Source organism: Macrosteles quadrilineatus, unplaced genomic scaffold (assembly GCF_028750875.1).
Source record: "Macrosteles quadrilineatus isolate MER2022 unplaced genomic scaffold, UCM_ALF_1.0 Scaffold_1__1_contigs__length_201487025, whole genome shotgun sequence".
NCBI classification, from domain to species: Eukaryota; Metazoa; Arthropoda; class Insecta; order Hemiptera; family Cicadellidae; genus Macrosteles; species Macrosteles quadrilineatus.
Genome location: NW_026542594.1, coordinates 155,693,787 through 155,713,269, shown reverse-complemented (window position 1 = coordinate 155,713,269; position 19,483 = coordinate 155,693,787). Strand labels below are relative to the sequence as shown.

Genomic DNA, 19,483 nt, shown 5'->3' with positions numbered 1-19,483 from the left:
TAAAACAGACCTCCCCTTATAGTAATCACTAATTTAGTAGATTAGAGTTATTGAGAAATTTTAGTGTTTTATTTATTCTAACCTGACTGTTTAATTATTTGTTTCATTTACTAATTCTAACCTGATATTTTCAAATGTTTTTTTTTTAACTCAGAACAAGAGACGAAACTGCATCTCTATTGAATTGAGACAGTGAATTAAAATTATATTTGGCGTATAAATTCAATTATTGAAAATTATTATCCCATAGTTCTCTATCTCAATCTCTCCCGCAAAGAAGTGCTGCTTCCTGGCGGGCGAGACAGGAAACTCCTTTGTTGTAGTTGTAGTTCAATATCGAACGTTGGCAGCACTGCCTCTACCAATCGCAGGACTCGTTCTTGTTTTCGCTCTCTGTCTCTCTCCTCGTTTCATTCTATCACTCGCCTCGCGTCCGGTCCGCGTCAGTCGTTTCTTGTCCGTCGCTGCTGTGAGGTAGACATGGCTGTGAAAGTGAAATGGAAATGTACTTGTGCTGTGTTTGTGATGATTTTAGTGAATATTGTGAGTGGGATGTTCACGAAGCGGCACTGCAGTCACCAGCATCCAAAGCCAAATGAGGTAAAAATCAATACTTCTCAAAGAAATCGTAGTTTTATGTCTGTTGGCGGCACCATCACAGAACTGTCACTTTTTATCACATGGTTGTAGTAAACAAACGCCCCCTTTTACGACAGAGTTGATTTGGGGGATTTATTAGTCAATTAATTTGGGTTATTAGCTAATGCGACCGTAATATATGGTTAAAAGCATTGACTATACACCTCTAGTCAGTGTTAAAAGTGTCCAAATAATAAATTAATCTGACATAACCTATAATAAATTCACTTGTCACATATTTTGTTATTGGTTAGTGCAACTTAAATGTTAACCAAACAACGTGATTTATAAACTTGCTAATCGATATACAGTACTGATACTGTTGGTAGGCACGAAACTATAAATAAATCAGACACCGTTATTATGCAGGGAGGTACATAATCTTAGATAAATTAGACAAAATTGCGTTTTTAGTTGTCCTTATTAACTTACATCTAACTTACCTTAATTTCAATGCACACTTATTGTTTACTTTGTATAAAGCATCACCCTAACTTCAGCAATTCAGCTAATAATAGTTAAATTGCTGGGTGTAGCTGTTTCGCTGTTTGTTATTTTTGTGTTCGCACTGTCTTAAATTTTTTAAACAGTTTAAACTTACAGTTAAAATATTTACTTGTAATTTCTATTCTGTACTAACGACAAGTCATGTATTGCAGCTAAACTTATCCAATATTTCAACACATTCCGGTTCCGTTGTATTTGGTTTTCACGCAACTCCATTTAAATTTTATTGAATTGCTAGGTCAGGTCCAGTCCAGTCTGTGTTTTTTCAGACTTAACTTTGGTTTGACGTAAAAAAAAACATACTTTGAGCCTATTGAATTTATTTTTTTGGTGGTGCTTCTGTATTCAAATTTTAATTTTAAGAAATTTGTACCGTACCGTAATTATATTTTACTATGTCGTGGGGAACTCACAATACAGAACCGCCATTCTAACCGTGAATATAACCCATTGGCTGATAAATTGGCTATATTTTGCAATGGTATTGTTATCTAGATGTTATAGTTTTGCTGCAACCGGCATTATCGATCACACGGCAGGCGCGGGAACCAGACCAATCGACAAACAGGTCGACCGTGAACGAGAGTGTGGAATTCTTTTGCAACACGATCCGGGCAATGGCAAGCCGCCTATGTCTACTGTTGTACTGACCTAGACCCAGGATATGTCTATTGAGCGTAAAACATGATCTGTCAGGTGCAGGTGGAAATTTTGTTTCAGAAGAAATTTAATTTGTTTTACTGAACATCCACCATGTATTTCATTGGCGTTATTGTGCAATAAAGTTAAACAGTGTTAAACAATATCTTTAAGTTGTTAATTAATTATGCAATATGACGAACAATATAGGCCCTAGTGATGAAATATATATTTCGGACCAGATGTATCAGTTATGTAGGTTTATGATCCATAAAGGGTCTGTTCAAGTGTTCGTGGTACTGTATACTCCATACTCGACAGACCTCTTTCCCTTTTGGTATGTACCTCTACCAGGGGCGTCGTACGAAAACAATATTGGAGGGGGGGGGGGGTTGGAGACAATTTGAATTTCCAAACTATTTTACGCGGATTTCCCAACTTTGCGACTCGAATTTTCCAACTATGACTTATGACTGTACTCAGATTTCCAACTAATTAAAGTAAAAAGGGTATTTTACCTTTAAATCCTCTTCATGGTTTGACTGTCAATCTTCATTGTTGATCGTGCCTTTGTCTTGAGTGCCACAACACATGGTCACACTGTGTAGGTCTACTGATCAATAGCCTAAATAATACAGTAAGTTTTCAGCCTGTTAAAATCAATTTAAAATAACAACTCGGTGGATACGGCTCTCCACACATAGCTCTGAAAGAAATTTCCCTTTAAAGCCTTGAATTACTGTGTACTACAGATACGTTACGAATATGACATTTCCAACACTTTTTTACTTTAATTATTAGTTTATAAGGTTAAATGTCTGCTTAGTTTAAAATTCACTTTTAAGTTGACAGTTGAACAACAGTTTCAAACTTCCTAAAATCCCAACTCGTACCTTCAAATACCCCAAATTTCCCAACTTTTACACTTTTCAAAGGAGATTGGGGGGGATGGCTCCCCCTACCCCCCCCCCCCCCACCCTTTGGCGACACCCCTGACCCCTACAATAAATGTGTGATATGCGTGCCACTACTCCCATGAACCTTAAACGATAAATTAATTAACTCAATTATTCGTTCATCGTCGACGAATCAATCATACACAAGCATAATGTTTGCCGAAGACTCATCCGGAAAGCCTCGTAGCTATGTAAACCTTTTAAATATTTCTCATATTCTCAGCTATCCAGCCAACCAGCTGAACTATCATCGCTTTTCCAAACACACATAAAAAATTAAATACCCACCGTGAGTGAAAGTCGCGCCGCCGTGTGGAAGCTCTGTCAAAGGACGCGCGCCTTGGAGCTAATTTCCTCATTCATGGCATTGCCGCGCCCTGGGCGCTTGAATTGTTGTCAAGGGTATAACTTTCTTTTGACGGCATATATGAATATTCACAGAAAACGTGAGCGAGTGAAAGGGGGAGGTTGAATGTGACGTCAGTATTAAATTTTGTTTAAGAATTATTCTTTGTTCCCCGGAATTGTACCCAAGTTATACGGTGTATTTACATCTGGATTTCACGTAGCCAAGTTTTCATGTAAAAATGAACATAGATTTGCTACGAATTTAAATGTCAAATAAATTAGACTGGTTAAAATTTTATTTACGACTGAGTTTTTATTAGTCTTGATTATTGGTATAATTAAAGTCTTAATTTTAAACCCTCTAGTAAATATTAAACAACGATTTTCAAACATAAAGTCCCACTCGCCGGTAGCAGTGTTTCTGTGAAACAGAAATGCTTAACAAAAAGAACTGTAGTTACTGGAGAGCTTACGACGGCAAAAATATTTTTATATTAAGATTAACAATGTTTTCACGACTTATTAACTTTGATAAATGACCGACCTTTTGTGTTCTCTGCAAAAAGAAACTTTGTTTTAGTTGTCACAGTAATAAACTGCTAAAGCATGTCATTACTGTACATTATATTACTTATTATTTGTTTATTATTTGCAGTAATTATTTGCATTGTCTCAGAATGTAGTTGCAGATGCCGATAATTACCTCACCGCATCGCTGTTCCATGTAGGGCGGATTATCGCTCTGCTGGGTTTCTCACAGACCTTGGGAGATTTTATCATATCTTTTGTCTAGTTCACAATATAATATTGTGTCACACAATTAACAACTGTGGCGTAACGTGAGTTGCATCGTGAGAGTGGTTGGGTCCTGGGTCGACGTTGGTTGTTGTTGGTACAATGCAATGTCTTGGCTTGGACAATATGGCTTGTCACGGTATGTGTCAATGTTTACATGTTGCGACATCATCTGAACCAATCAACTCTGGTGTCAGCAAGTTATTCAGTTTATTAGGACACAATTAGTCACAGAGGGCGTACTTAAATTCTGTTTTTCGAGAAAACACACATAGTTAAGCTCGAAATGTGAGGTGTTTCAAAAATCTCGTGGAAAAGTTATTTTAGTGTATTATATTTGTTTGTTCTTGTTCATTTCGCAAGACTCATGAAACATCCTGTGGGGGGCTCTATGGTAAAACAGAAACAGCAATATTACGCCATGTCATGGACTCGGAACATAAACAAAGTCTCCGTAACATCCTTTTGCCAGCTGTCCTATTGAACCTATATTTATACGATTGAGGTGTCATTTTAATGCTTCGATCTAGTGAAGGGATGACAGGTAACCGAAAAGTAATTTCCTTTAGGGCTTCACCCGTTGCGTTTAATTTATTTTTAGCGTTCGCTTTTAAAAATCCAAAGAAATGCTGACGGTGCTAACTAACTCCTTTAAAATAGTGCCATATGTTAAGATTATTTGTTTATTTAGGCTTTTTCAGATGAGAAATTCTGTATATATTTCGTTATTCGTCTTACTCAACCGTCTCACTGCACTCGTGGTCCGTAATGTCAACGGGGTTAGTTAACTAATCTTTTGTCGCACAAAACACAAAACAACTTCATGTTTTAATAATGATATGCATGTGACGCTGAAAGGGAATGCTGGATTTAAAGTTTTCTGGGAGTAAAATTAACTCGGTGAAAACACCGGTGGAATGGGAAAGTTTACAGGACCACATAGCCAACGCTCAACAATGTTTTCCATTCCAACTTTTGATGATTTGATAAGTAAGACCTCTGAATTTGACATTTAACGCTCATGCAATTATTCTACTTTATGTTTTGTGTTGCTTATTTGCATGTATAAAGCAAAAGAAAAAGTTACGCAATTTTATATCTAGACTTTTGCCTTGTTTGTTTGGTATTTTTATTTTTACTTGTAGCTAGAAATTCATTATGTTTGTTTTAAATTAACTGCCTTTAAACCAATCTAAATTATTGAATAACATGTAGTAGATGACTAATATAACCTAACATCCACGATTGCTTACCATGGTAAGGCACCTGTAAAAATTCCTTTAGTCTTCCTTTAGGCACTTTCCTATAGGTTCGAAATTATGTTTTTTTTATTGAGAAAAAAATATCTTTGATGATAATTTGGATTGTTGCGTTTTTGTCTGTTTAGCTCGCCGTCTATTACCGAACTGCAGTGCTTTCAGAGCCTGATCGCACGTTATATGAGTTATCCGATTTAATCTATAGTCACTCACGATAATCACATAGCCCCGTTTAATTTAAACATGAGAAAATACATTGCGATCAATTACACCCTGAAGAAGAAGGGTTTATTTTCAATTAACAATTAAGGTGAAAATTAACCAGTTATTAGTGGGCGGATCAATATTTATCACGAAATGTAAACACATGTGCGGATAGTGAATGTGAAAGCTCTTGCAGAGAAATGCCACAGTCTGGGCAGTTACCCTTGACATTATCATGGTGTCGGGCGTTGCTGTGCACTTCACTCGACATTCAGATACTGTACAACCCCTGGGTCTGCACACAGGTAGTGGAGTTTTTGTGGTGGCGTTTCCCGAAGTTCTATCTACATGATGTTGTGTCGTCATCGCGATGGTTCATGTAGTTTACTCTTCTCTTCAGATAACTGTTATTGTATTGTAGATAACACGTGCATTTACGTAGTACAACCCAGTACAGAGGCGAGATTGTTGTTTTCTCGCAGGAGGAAACGAAAGCTCGACCTCGCTTGTACAAGCGTCGCGCATCGTTAGGACATCAGGTAATCATCTAGTAATCATCAGGTAATCGACCGGTAATCAGACTGGTAATCTTTTCCTCCGCGCAAACAACTCTACTTGCCCTGTCAGCGCGCGGATTTGAAGTTTGCCTTTGTCGTTTCGAACACCGAAGCACCACGAATCTAAAAGGAAAGTTGAAAGCTCTCAGACTCGGCCTGAACTGATTAACAGGTAGTAAGTATACAACTGTAAGTGATTAGATTGAATGACGCATTTTGATTACTCTGTTTGTTGTCCAGTTAAAATTAGTCTAACCGTGTAAGCAGTTTGTATGATATCGACTGTTGTTTTACTTGACTTTAAAAGTAACTTCTTCGCAATTCAGCGGGATAGTTTTGAAACATATTAAGGACGTGAATGTAAAGACAAACTAACTTTGAGACAAAATGAAAGCAAACAAATAAATACGAAAGCAACCCCTCTGGGAAACTGTATGCGAAGTTATTTTTAAAATACTGATGTAGCGGGAAAGTTCCAAACCATACTGCCAAAATGTTGTGTGTATTCGCGAAAACTTTTGGTGAAAGACAGATATTGAAAATAAACTATCTGCATCAACTCTGTTTAGCTATCTCAAGAACATGATTAGAGGAATTATTAATGTATTACAAGGTGTTTACAACTTCAACCATAAATATAGTTTAGCTTAGTAGGTATACTGTTCGTATTTTGTCTAGCCTCTTGCAGATTATCGAGCCATGTTGTGCCGCTCTCTAGACATGGACTTAATTCAATCATCTGGACGTCAGTCAGACCCGTAGCCGCAGCTGATCACTAGCGAGTTCTCCCACCAAACTGTTAACACATGTACGGATGTGAAGGTGTCCGGATGCCGAGGTAGCCGCGGGCGCCGCGTCGCGGTCTCCGTCTTATTGCTTCTCTCACATTATCAGCATAATAACTCTCTCCGACCGGAACTTAGAGTAAACACTCCCCCAGGATGCAATTACGTAACACTTGAGCTACACTATATTTTCGAAACACGGCTTGGATCCGAGCTACTGTTGTTTAGCGAAGATCGTCTGGCTATTGTCATGATTTAGCTGTAAATCTAGGAGTTTTTTTCTTCGTCACACAACGTACCTTTTTTGCCTTAGACAAAGAATGCATTTCCATGTTGAATTATAAAGACTGATTATTTCGGTGGCGATTTCTCATGATCTTTTAATACTGCCTACGACCTGTGTCTTTTATTTTGGTTAGATTGTCAGTATAATTTTTAATGAACTTATATACTTAGGTACTTCTGCCGTGGCTCCATAAACCTCAGTTGATTCTTCGCCTCGTGTACCAGCCTCTTCCACCCTTCTCTGTCTTCTGCCAAGTTGACATTTTCACCCATTGTCCTAATGTCGTTCAATGCTTGGTAAGTCCATCTCAACTTCGGCCTTCCCAACCTCCAGGTGTGGCTCTCCAAACTTCATACTGTCCTGTTCCTTTCTCTCTTCTTAGAACATGCCCTATCCAACTTAACCTTCTTCCTTTAACTATTGCAACTATATGTGGGTCGGTGTATAGTGATCTTAGCTCTCTATTTTTCCTTATTCTCCACATTTCTCCCTCCTGCACTGGTCCAAATATTTTTCTTAGGACTTTATTTTCAAACACCATGAGTAGTTTTTTTATTGTGAAATTAAAACACATTATTATGCCATTAATAGTAAAATTTTTGAGTACGGTAATATGACGCCATATCATATTTAACTTATGTTAAACATAATGTTTCAATCAGTCTATATACAAATATTTGTTTTAACGTCTAGACATTGGACCTAAAGTTAGCTATTGATTAAAGTCATACCACGGCTTCATTATAAACTAATGTACAATGCGACGTTGGATAAACTTGCACAGTTAGACAATGGCCTGTCTAGTCAAACTGCACGTAACTCAATTTAAGTGAAAGTGTTGTAAAAACGTTGGTAATTTCTGGCTGTTGTCTCATACCTACTAAGGTCTAACAACTTAGGTCCATTTTGTGCGTAACAAACTTGTTGACCGGAAACGTTGTGACTTGACACTCCTGTAACTGGTCCATCCGGAGTCGGTCGTGGACTTCCGGTTTGTCAGGTTGTCCATTCATCCTGGACCAGATCTAAATTAGACTCTGTCGAGACTTGGTGAGCCGATTTCTTGCTGCTTGATTTATAGTGTTGCAAGTATTACACACATACAAGATACAAGTAGTCTTTCAACATCACGACTCCGAGTATGTCAGTACACGGTATTAACTGTTAGCCTCTTGTGTGTTTCTCAATGTGTTAGCCTGTGGAAAGTGTGTTCAAATGAGAAATACTAATAATAGATTAATAGCTACCACAAAGAATAAGTAGATCTCTTCTATATTCTAGTTCTTTTTATGTAAGCAAATAATTTGATTAGGGTCGGCACATTATGACAAAAATATGCACGAAACAATACAATATATGTTTATTATATAGTAATCATTGAATCTAATATTTATTTCGACAGTACTGTACTTCAATCTCATTGAATGAAAATACTTCTTTGAACTTTGACTAACAATGTAAGGGTAATGTGACCACAGTTGCACTTTAGTATTTCACCTCTACGTTCCTTCTCTTACCACTCAGAAGAACCCACGAGTACTTGTATTACAACAGAAACTGCATCCTACTAAATAAATGAGAAAGTTTGGATGTATGGATGTATGTTTGTGACAAGTGAACGGAAAAATACTGGTCGGATTGGGCTGAAATTTGGCATGATGATAGCTCACATTCCCGATTAACATGCATATTCTTATTTCAAAAATCCTTTCGGGTTTCGCCCCAGTGGCTCTGGAGTTTCCCATGTTAACCTTATGAGAAATGGAATTATTGAATCTTAACAGCTGTTTCAATTAAACAAGTTGCTTCTGTTCTATGATGTTCAATAGCATTAAAGTTGCAAGGATTACCAACAGGGTGCAGCACTATTATTTCTTTTACTATGACAGCAGCTAATTTGCAACCAAAAGGTGAGTGAGCGTAGGGAATGAACTTTAACCTGGAGGCGAGTTAGCGTAGTGAACGAGCTAACCTGAAGGCAAGTGAGCGCAGCGAACGAGCTCCAACCTAAAGGTGAGTGAGCGTAGCGAACAAACTTCAACCAGGACGTGATTGAGCCATGCGAACGAGATAATCTTGAAAACTAAGAAGTTAAACGGGGCAAAACCCGCGGGTTACAGCTAGTGTATCATAAACATAAACAAGTGACGTTATTACTGGACCTAATGCCTAGATGCCAGATATAGATGTCTTTGGGCGGGGTTTTAACAGTTCCATTTTTATATTAATAAAACATGTTTACTTTCAGGCCCGTGACATGATTGTTTATGATTATGATCCATACTGTTTCGTTCTAATATTCGTTTAATAGCCTTAAAACAAGTTCTTTTTTAACCCTTGAGCAAAAATAATAATCTTATTTTAACACAAGTTTAAAAAAAACCCATGACTATTGATACATTAGTCGATGGTTTAACCAGAGACAGCTAAATTGATGTGTATGTACACAGACAATTTATTCACACGCATTTTCTACCTGCAAGCTTCCCGATAGTCAATGATGCAAGGTTCTGGCTGGAGATACAACTTTAGTTATTCCAACAACGGGGACTTGACTGAGGAGCCTGTCCCCAGCAATGCTAACACACGCTCCTAGACATTACGTGATTATGTCACCTCCCGGCTGCAGTTCCGGCGACCCATTGTCTGCGGCACCTCAAGACTCTCCTGGACGGTTTTTATGAGTTTTTTCACTTCCTCGGACCCACTGGTGATTGTGATCTTCACGCCGGTGTCGGAACTATGAGGCATGAGGAGAAATATGGCAACGGATCGTTCTTCCGGCACGACTACGAAATAGAGGAGGCATCAAGTGGAAAGAGAAAAGATAAATGCATCGATTGCATCAGAGGAGTGTTGTTGAAATTGCCCTGTTGTATGTGAATAAGGTGTAAATTTAATAAGAACATTTTGTTTCTAGAATCAGACATTGTCCTCTAGTCTTTGTTGAAATACAAACTACAAACCATTATATAGTGGCAAATTAATATGATTTCAACTTTATAAAACACAATACTGAATCCGTTTAGATGGAAGCTAGGGCTGAGCGTGCAACATTTGACTATAGGTACGCGTTTGGTTTGAGCCATCGACAGGTTGCGGTGATCTATTTATTGAATACTTAGCTGTTGTACCCGTGCTTTGTAACGTAAAGAGGACACAAAAGAAACATTTTTATCTTTCTAACATCTTTACATATGTTGTATAAAATAGTTACACACCCACCAGCGCTTTTAGAAACAAAATTTAACCTTTGTGGTCTTTATAGAAACATTTTGTGGCTTTCAATATTGCTGATTTCTGTAGGATATTCCAACTATTTATCCAAGCCAACAATCTAACAGGGTATATTTTTAACTAAGCTAAACTGTGAAAGGGTAATTCTATTTTACTAAGAAAACTGAGGAAGGATAATCCATTGAGATGGGATGTATACTTCAGTTTAAGAAAATACAATGGCGGATAAAAGCAAAGGAGATAAGTACAGTTTACAAGATTGGTCTGTATTGATACATTTTAGTGACTTTACCTTCACATCTTGCCATGATTTGTAAGTAAACCTTTGCACTTTTAACACTTGACATTTTAAATACTTTTAAATTGATAGAGTTAAATTTTATATGATTATAGTTAACAATTAATTACATTTATTGCAACCCTGCCTACTATATTGCAGCCCGTATTTATTTTGCTTGGTTTATGACATTATGTTCATGCCACTTTTAAAGGGGTTAATGTTTTAACAATACAATCAATTGTTACTCCTTCAAGAAGATACTGCATCGAATATGTAAATATACCTACTTAAATTTCTCCACCATTAGCCATTAAGATATAACCATTCTTGTAAAAAACTCAAATAATGCACAATATTAAAAAATTGAATCTTGAGATGGTTTTAAACCGTAGAAGAAAATATCACGAGGTATGAGGTGATAGTGCTCTGTGTCGAGTCTTATCATTGGTTGATAACCTTGATAAATTATTTACAGTTCTTGTTTGCATACAGAAAGTTGCTCATTCATGTTTCAGAGAGAAATCAAAACACATAACCACATCATAATCCTACATAAGCGAGTAAATGTGGTGAAGTGATAACTTGACCATCACTTCGCCTCTAGTGACGACGCCCTCGCCCTCGCTCGCCTCAAAGACACGATTTATGCAAAGTGAACCTTTCGCTGTTTGCTGGCTTTGTGCTTTCGATGTGTCGTGCAATCTCAAGGGCGGGGGTTTCTTCATTCAAGACGAGCCCGGGGGAATTGAACCTTTTATATTATAGCCAAGAGTCTAAACGCGATACTTGCTGACTAAAATTTAAAAGTGGATTTTAGAGTTGTTTGATTTAAATCACTACGAAAGTCCTCGGTATCTAAGAACCTCTCTATTTCGAATGAGGATTTTTTCAACCAAATTATAGAAAACCGTAGGGACATTAAAATGTATTGCAGTATTCAGGGGAATGACAGTTCTGTGTACATAAACTTTGTTCGTTCCTGATTTTCTCCGCAGCTATATGTTTCAAGTTACTATTATCATATTACAATCGAGGTATGTTGTATGTGTACTGTATCTAGTTTTTTTGTGGTTGACACTCTTTTAAACATAGCTCATTTTACAAACAACAGCTTTGAGGTTCTGTCATGTAACTTTCATCAAATATATTATTTAGTATACAGCAATATGCAGTAGTATAACACAGAGGTAAAGTATCCACATCCAGTGGTTACCATGAGTCGGCGATGACGTCATTTCTATGCAGCTGACGCGTCATCCCCGTTTGTCTACCTGTCTGTTTTGTCGTTCAGTCACCGATATTGAAGTTATTTCTGGAGACGTATTCTTAATCTATTTATTTTTCACACAACTCTATATTATGTTGGTGTATTGACACATTTTATCATTTAAGAATGTCTTAAAAAGCCAAAGGGTGTTTTAACTGCGGTATTTCATAACGTTTGTTGCTAGACTAAATTTAGCGTAAATTGTTAATGAAACGAATGAGGCATTTTCTTACTGTGTAGACATCCATTTTTAAACTAGTTTGAGTCTTAAAGGTACGTTATTATTGTTTTAACAAATAGCTACTATAATCTTGCTTCGTAACGTGAAGAGGACAGGGGAAGAGAATAAAGTGGGGGTTTTAGACCAGCCGCATAAATAATTACACATCCACCATTGAAATTTCGTTGGCTATATTCCTACAAAATTTCAGCTCAGTTGGCCCTGTAGTTTTTACGTGAATCTCAAAGTGACATACTCACACACTTAGAAACGTTCACATGTCATAATATAAAGTAACTAAAACTATATAAGAACTTTTAAAATGTTGTATTTTCAAAGAAATTATCTTTAAATTTCCAATTTGAGTTACAATAACTTATTGCTACTTAGGCACAAAGCAACATTTCAAGTCAATTATGTAGTAAACTGACAAAGACTCCCAGGGCGATATTGGAAATACTTACAAAGAGGAAACAATTCCACAATAAGATTACTCTGACTGTTCTCAAGTTTGGTTTTGGGGCTTGTGGTTAGTAACAAAGGTCAGTTAATATTAACTTTTCTCTAGTTAGTCTAATTAAAGTGTTACAAAACCGTTAAAGAATTTGTCCTGTAAATAGAATTCTAACGATTGATTTGGCACAATTGCAAACACAGCAAACCTGTAGTTTGCCAACTTTAGACATGCATTTACTGTCATTTGTAATAGTATCGCCTGGCTTAGGGAGAAGTAAAGTTCCTTCTCCGCTTGTATGAGGTTTCGGTTTTTATGGCTTTACCTACTTTCATCGAACAGTATTTACAGTATTAACAGTACTTATGAAAAATAATTTTACGAATAGGTAAAGTATAAAGGGTGCCGCTTAATTCTACCCTGACAAATTGCCTGACAATATACATGTGTTTTTGTTAGGCATATACGCCAGAAGATCAAATAAGTATACACCCATGAAAGCGTGTAAAATCTAATCAATGGTTAATTATAAGAAGTCAATAAATATAAACCAACCAACAACGTATAAAGTTACACGTGCTCGCCCTACTTCTATCCACAGCATTGTGAATTGAAATTCACTTAGGTTTGTTACTGGTATTGGGGTACAAAACCCAAATACGAATGAAGGATGAGTGTAGAATGGAGATGCCTTAGCAGCTTTGATACTAAGACCAACGATTTATTTCTCCAGAATAATTTACTAATTGGTCATGATCAAGGAGAGCCGTCCAGTTTCGAGCAATCAAAACGTTTCTGCCTTTTGCAGCATCGAACTAGCAACACTTTGGTTACTAGACGAGCACTAACCACCCAGCTAAGTTAGAGATGCTAAACAATTTGATTAAACATGAATATTAAACAGTCGGTGTTGTTCATTATATTGCATTTATAAATTTATATACCAATTATATATTGAAAAATCAATTAAATTTCCCCCCAAATGTTCATAATTTAAGTACCGATCTATAATAGCACGTAAAATGTTAAAACTACCTATAGCCAGTTTCTAACACCGTGTAAAGTAACTGAATATGTAAACTATTTTAATAGTACACAAACTAAAGAGTTTAGTGTGTATGTTGAGTTTGTAGAGGGGATTGTCCAATGTCCAGGTCCATCGTTACACAACCTAGGTCCTCTGCCCATGTTAACATAACAGGTGTCGGTGTGTGTCTAGTTTTCACCGGGCCCGGGGGCGGACCACTTTCTCGCTGTAGGATATCACTGTTTGGGTGTACAATATCGATCAAACCCCGCTCAACGTGGTGAGCAACTGAGCATTCCGCCAGAGTGACACGAGAAAGTTACCCTCCACTGTGTTGTAAGCGCTATGACGAGTGTATGTGTTGGAGGTGGACATTATATCGTATTTAACAGTGTGTTTACCCATGCATAATCAGCATTCGTTACAGACATATGACTGATATGCAAACACCAAACCGACAGGGAGAACTCATCGTCTAAATCTGTATGATTTGTTAATTTCAACCGAAGAATGCATTCCTGTCTCAACGTAAGAGCTATTGTAAGTTTTGAGATAGCGAAACCCTCCTGGAGCGTGTTTAAATCTGAACATGAATGTAGAAGGAAGAGGAATGATCAGTTTAACCTTTCTACTGACTCAGATCAGATGTGTCTTTAGCCAGGATAATTGATCAAAACTCCAAAAATTATTGACGGCTGGGTCCAGTTTCGAATCGTAAAAAAGCTCCGGACGCATATTCTCCTTATAATAAGAATAACAAACCTCCTAAAATGATTATTGAAATGACTTATATAGTTTTAGTGGTAAAGACACTTTTACGTCCAGCCTTAGTAGAAATCTGAATGGTATTTAGCAGAAATCAGCTTGATAAAACCCACAATATCAAACTCCACTGAACAATATCAAATTTAGATCCTGCGGTTTGGCTGTCCGTGTTTAGCAAATTAAGGGGAATATTGTGATAAAGCAGGTTAAATTGAGATTAATTGAACTAAAATAGAAGGTAAGGCATGTTGTCTAACCATCAAGTTTAGTACCGTCCATCTCAGTTTGACCTGATAAAGTTTTAGTGATAGACCAACTTTACCATCAAGGCGGGAGGTTGAAAACTCCCTCTACCTACGTCACTCAGCCGCACAAGTCACGTGACGTGACGTCATCGTCTTGTGATTATCTCGCACGCGTTAACTGTAGACCATTCATTAGTTCTGCTAGAGAAATGCAGATCTTGAATTTCGTGACTTACTTTTTAAGCTCTAATTCATGAGAAACTAGATTCAGTTTAACAGTGTCATACCAAAATAAAAGGCCCTTGTCAAATTTAAAAAGTGTATTTTGTTTTATTATTCTATTCCCAAGCTAATTAATTATATTTAGAAATTAGTCAATGTGGATATATTTTGAATCTTTCAAGGCGTATTTATCACGAAATCCCGAATCCTGGGATCCTGACCGGTTGTTAATTTATGGCGTCCCTGCATCTTTTTTAAATAGTTACTTTAAACGATGGAATTGGTTTACACTATGAGATTAATCATTCTATCTTTGCAGTTCGCTGTAGTACGTTATTTATGTTATGACCCCAAACTTCGTTCTTCATACACGCGCTGCTACATGACAATTAAATCTACTATGTTACTATGTTTAGTTTTTTTTTTTTTTTTTTTTTTTTTTTTTTATCTTAAATCGGGACTCAGACAAATGAAGTAAGTCGCTTATATTACTCTTACTGTGCATGGGGTACCATGTTCTGTTTTGTATATCCTTAATATCCTTAATTTGTACAACATATTTTTCGATTAAAAACTCTCGTCATAGCACCACTATCGAACAGTTTTACCTGGTGGTCCAGAGTCAATAACTCGTCCACTGCTCGCTCGGATTTAAAGAACCAGCTGCTATCCCCGGCCCTGTAAAGAACTGGCAACGCTAGCGCTCGGTGCGGCGCTCTCATTGGCGTACGGAGCAAACATATACCGTGACACACTATCGTACATCACTCTGTACACCGGACCGATCTTTTCTTTGATCTCTCTCCAAAAACCGCCTCCAGAGCGCTCGTCTCCCTGCTCGGTCTGATGTCTGGTTCTCCGTCTGGATCGATGTACGGACCCCTGGGCTCTGACACACTATCAAACATGCTCCCTTCGACCTCCCTTCTCCCTGCTCGGTTCGGGGTCTTGATCGGGGAAAATATCGATGTGTCACCGTATTTAACGATATGTAATTGGTGGTTGACATATTCACGAGTTAATTAGATTTACTGTATTCAAATTTAAGCTTGAAATGATAACACTTCAATTCGGTCCGATGTGGAAGGATTGTCCAGTAGCTATACAACAATACAACAGTCACAGCACAGCACGGATCACCGCCACCGCCCATTCCACACGCAGCTTATCGTAGGCGACCTTGCACTCGCCACTCGCGATATTACAACTCATGACACTGAGTGGCATTCATCTGGGACTTCCTCTTCCGCTCACTCACTCCCCTGACGTCACGTAATCAATTAAATGTCAAACCTCTCAATCACTGTGTCGTACATTTATAGCTGAAATTCTGATTAATGTTGTTGACAGTTACGATTGACTAGTTTTTTTAAATACTTAATTGACCATTCTGATGTACAATGTTGATTGTGCTTTGAAATGTGGCAGTTGTTTTTTATCAAACTTTCTGATCGTGTTGGGTCGAGGGGTGCGTGTTGTCTCGCGGGGTCGTTATGGTGTTACGTCGTGCAAGTAGTGTACATATCGTGGAGGCTGGTTGTGTGGTGGCGTTGTGGCTGGTGGCAATGGTGGCTGGTGGCGTGAGAGGTGGGTCGTGTTGAGTCGTGCGAGGGGCGCGTGGTGTCTCGTGGGGTCGTTATGGTGTTACGTCGTGCAAGTAGTGTACATATCGTGGAGGCTGGTTGTGTGGTGGCGTTGTGGCTGGTGGCAATGGTGGCTGGTGGCGTGAGAGGTGGGTCGTGTTGAGTCGTGCGAGGGGCGCGTGGTGTCTCGTGGGGTCGTTATGGTGTTACGTCGTGCAAGTAGTGTACATATCGTGGAGGCTGGTTGTGTGGTGGCGTTGTGGCTGGTGGCAATGGTGGCTGGTGGCGTGAGAGGTGGGTCGTGTTGGGTCGTGCGAGGGGCGCGTGGTGTCTCGCGGGGTCGTTATGGTGCAAGGTACGTAACCGTGCAAGGAAAGTGATCAACGCTCAACATACAGTTTAGAAGGCGCGGTCAGCACAATGGGGACCTTGGGCGATGGAGAAAGGACTGACCAGCGAAGGTTATTTTTCAGCTCGTATCTTTTATTTTGTAAGGAAGAAGCTTGTCCTTGAAAGAGGGAGACTGGATCCGGACGTCATAAGATTGGGCAGTCACTGATGGCGGCGTTCAACATTATATCTTTAAACCTTTCGCTTTTTATGAACTGCGTCAGGTAACAGTTACCCTGTTATTGGTGGAATGGATATCAGCAATAAATAACTATATGATACAATTCAGTACCCTCACAACGCTACATCCCAAGATTTTCCAAACTCACAAACTTAAGGCATGGCGGTTTTCTACTTTAGCTCTTAGGAGTAAACTAACAAGTAACCAAAATGCTGTTAATAAATCAAACACAAGGGATTCTGGTAAGCTGAAACTGCTTATGTAGGCTGTTTTTAATACCAGGAACTTGAGAAAAAACTACTTTGAAATGTGAAACTTTAAGAAATAAACTCCGAGAAACCAGATAGCCGACGGTGATGCTTTGTCTTAAACGAAACTCTTTCTTTTGATTGGTTTCACTAAAATTATTTTATTTTATTTTCGTAAACATCAAACGAGCTTGGCCTGAAAACAAACTGTCTTACTGTATAGCAATTGTTATTCACAAAGGTATTTTGTAAAAGACGAGTACGTGAATGTCAGTGCTCTATTTATTCCCTTAGTTTTATTCTGGCCGATTTAATTAAACTTTAGAAATTGTATGAGATTTTAGGGAAAAAATTATCTACTAGTCGCAAAAGTTAAATTAGGGAAAACGTATTTTTGAACGTGATTTTTCATGAAAAGGTGTATGTACTGTACATGTATTAAACAACGATGCGTTGTTATGCCTGGTGGCGTGTGCTCGAATTGATCCGCGGTCATAGAGTAGTTTTGGATCATTCAAACTGACCCGGGGGGTCTGGCAGGTACATAATAGGGTCGCTTGAAACATGTGATCTGATCCGCGAGTCGTTGGGGGAGGAAAGGGAATTCTACCCGGCCTCTACGGAAAAAATAAGTTGAGTAATAGCATTTACCTAACCCGCCATGTTAAACTTCCCTATCCCAAGCGTGATGTATATAACTTCGTTACTTCTCGAGTGATGTAAAGTTGGAAAAAACTCACTCGGTGATGTAATGAAACCCATTTAAATAACATTGAGTGCTTAACTTAAAAAATATACCTCTATGGAGCCAACGACGTCCAACGCTAGAAATCAGCTGTGCGCTTGAATTTTATTGTTATGCTTTAAAGTATTTTCCTAACCTAGCTTTTGTTTGTAAATGAACGTTACTGTTAGAAGATGAGTGAAATGGATAATGAAAAATATTGTTCGTAACCTCCTGTATATTGTCGGGTCAGGTAAAATCTTTTACGTTACACGTTACGCAAGAGCGTGTTTACATCACTTCGGTAAATTATACAACTCGCTTCCGCTCGTTGCACAACATTCACCTGCGAGATGTAAAAACTCTCTTACTACAACACTTGTAAGGTAAATAGCTATTACAGTCGATGGTAAAAGACTTAGTACTTCCAATATAATTTAGCCTATTAGCTTATTTTAGCAATTTAGTTGATTTTGCTTAATGTAAAAAATTTTTTTTGATTTGGCTAGCGTAGTTTTGGTCTTTTATTTAGTTTATTTAGTGTATTCTATTGCGTCCAAATATTCTATAAGTTTCTATATCAAACGGTTTCTACAAATAGCAAAAAGTTACTTTATTAATTTTGTATTAAGGTTGCCAATTAATTGTTTTTGTATTCAATGGTGATAGCATTTTGGGTTGTATATCGATTTGTCTGTCTGCATGTCGTATACACATTACTAAACTATCCTTGCAATCGTAACGCACCTTTAGAGAGTAGTTGATCTCTGAATACAAATATTTACTTTTAAAATATTCAATTTTACTACGAATATTTACTGAGAGTTGCTATGAAATTCAACTAGTCTTAGTGATATGACTATGAGCGTTCAATCCCGTTTGCTTTAGGTGGCAAGTTTTGGTTTCAACCCAAATAGGGGAACTCGGGGCGGAACGGGATACTTATTGTTTACATTACCATACACAGTGTAAGGTGTAGCCTATAATAAATACGACTTAAAGGTAGAAAACGAAACCTTATTTTATTTAGTACAAAATAGTAACATTACTAAAGGTTAAATTTATTTATTTCATTTTTATTTTTTTATTTTAAATAATGTTTACATATTTCCCGTTCCGCCCCACCCACGGGGCTGAATGGGATTTTCCTGTGGGGCAGAATGGGATATGGGGAATTTAATGAGAAAACATTTAGTGAGAAAAACAAACTAAAAGAAAACTAAAATGTAAATAGACATTTAGTTTTAGATTCAAATGTAAAAAAACAAACTTTGTTTTGGTATATATCTTTATTCTGAAAAGTATTCATTTACATGATTACATCACAATATTAAATTCGTCAACATGAAAGCAATTCAAAATTCATATCTTCATCTTTTTCACGACCCACTTCAACGGAAATAACCGCTTCAACTGCTTCTGTAATTGATTCTTCATCTCATTTCTGTTGATAAGTTTTTCTGGTATAATTTCTCACACTCTGGAATATTAAGACAACACTTACTTTATATGCTTGCAACAAAAACATATTGGGGTAGAACGGGATACCAATGCATTCTGCCCTATCCCGTTCCACCCCGACAACACAGTTTAGGTTATCAAATTATGCTGGATTCAAAAGACGTATATTTCACCTTAGAATATTACTAGGCTAGAGCTGAACAA

General features: G+C 37.7%; 1 protein-coding gene across 1 annotated transcript in view; it reads left to right on the top strand.

The window, feature by feature from the left end:
* Positions 1–442: 442 nt before the first annotated feature.
* Positions 443–19,483, top strand: part of LOC128987967 (leishmanolysin-like peptidase) — a 170,410-nt gene continuing 151,369 nt past the window's right edge. Inside the window, exon 1 of the mRNA XM_054409122.1 lies at positions 443–600. Coding sequence (XP_054265097.1) covers positions 481–600 — 120 coding nt within the window. The 5' untranslated portion in view covers positions 443–480. The remainder of the gene's footprint in view (positions 601–19,483) is intronic.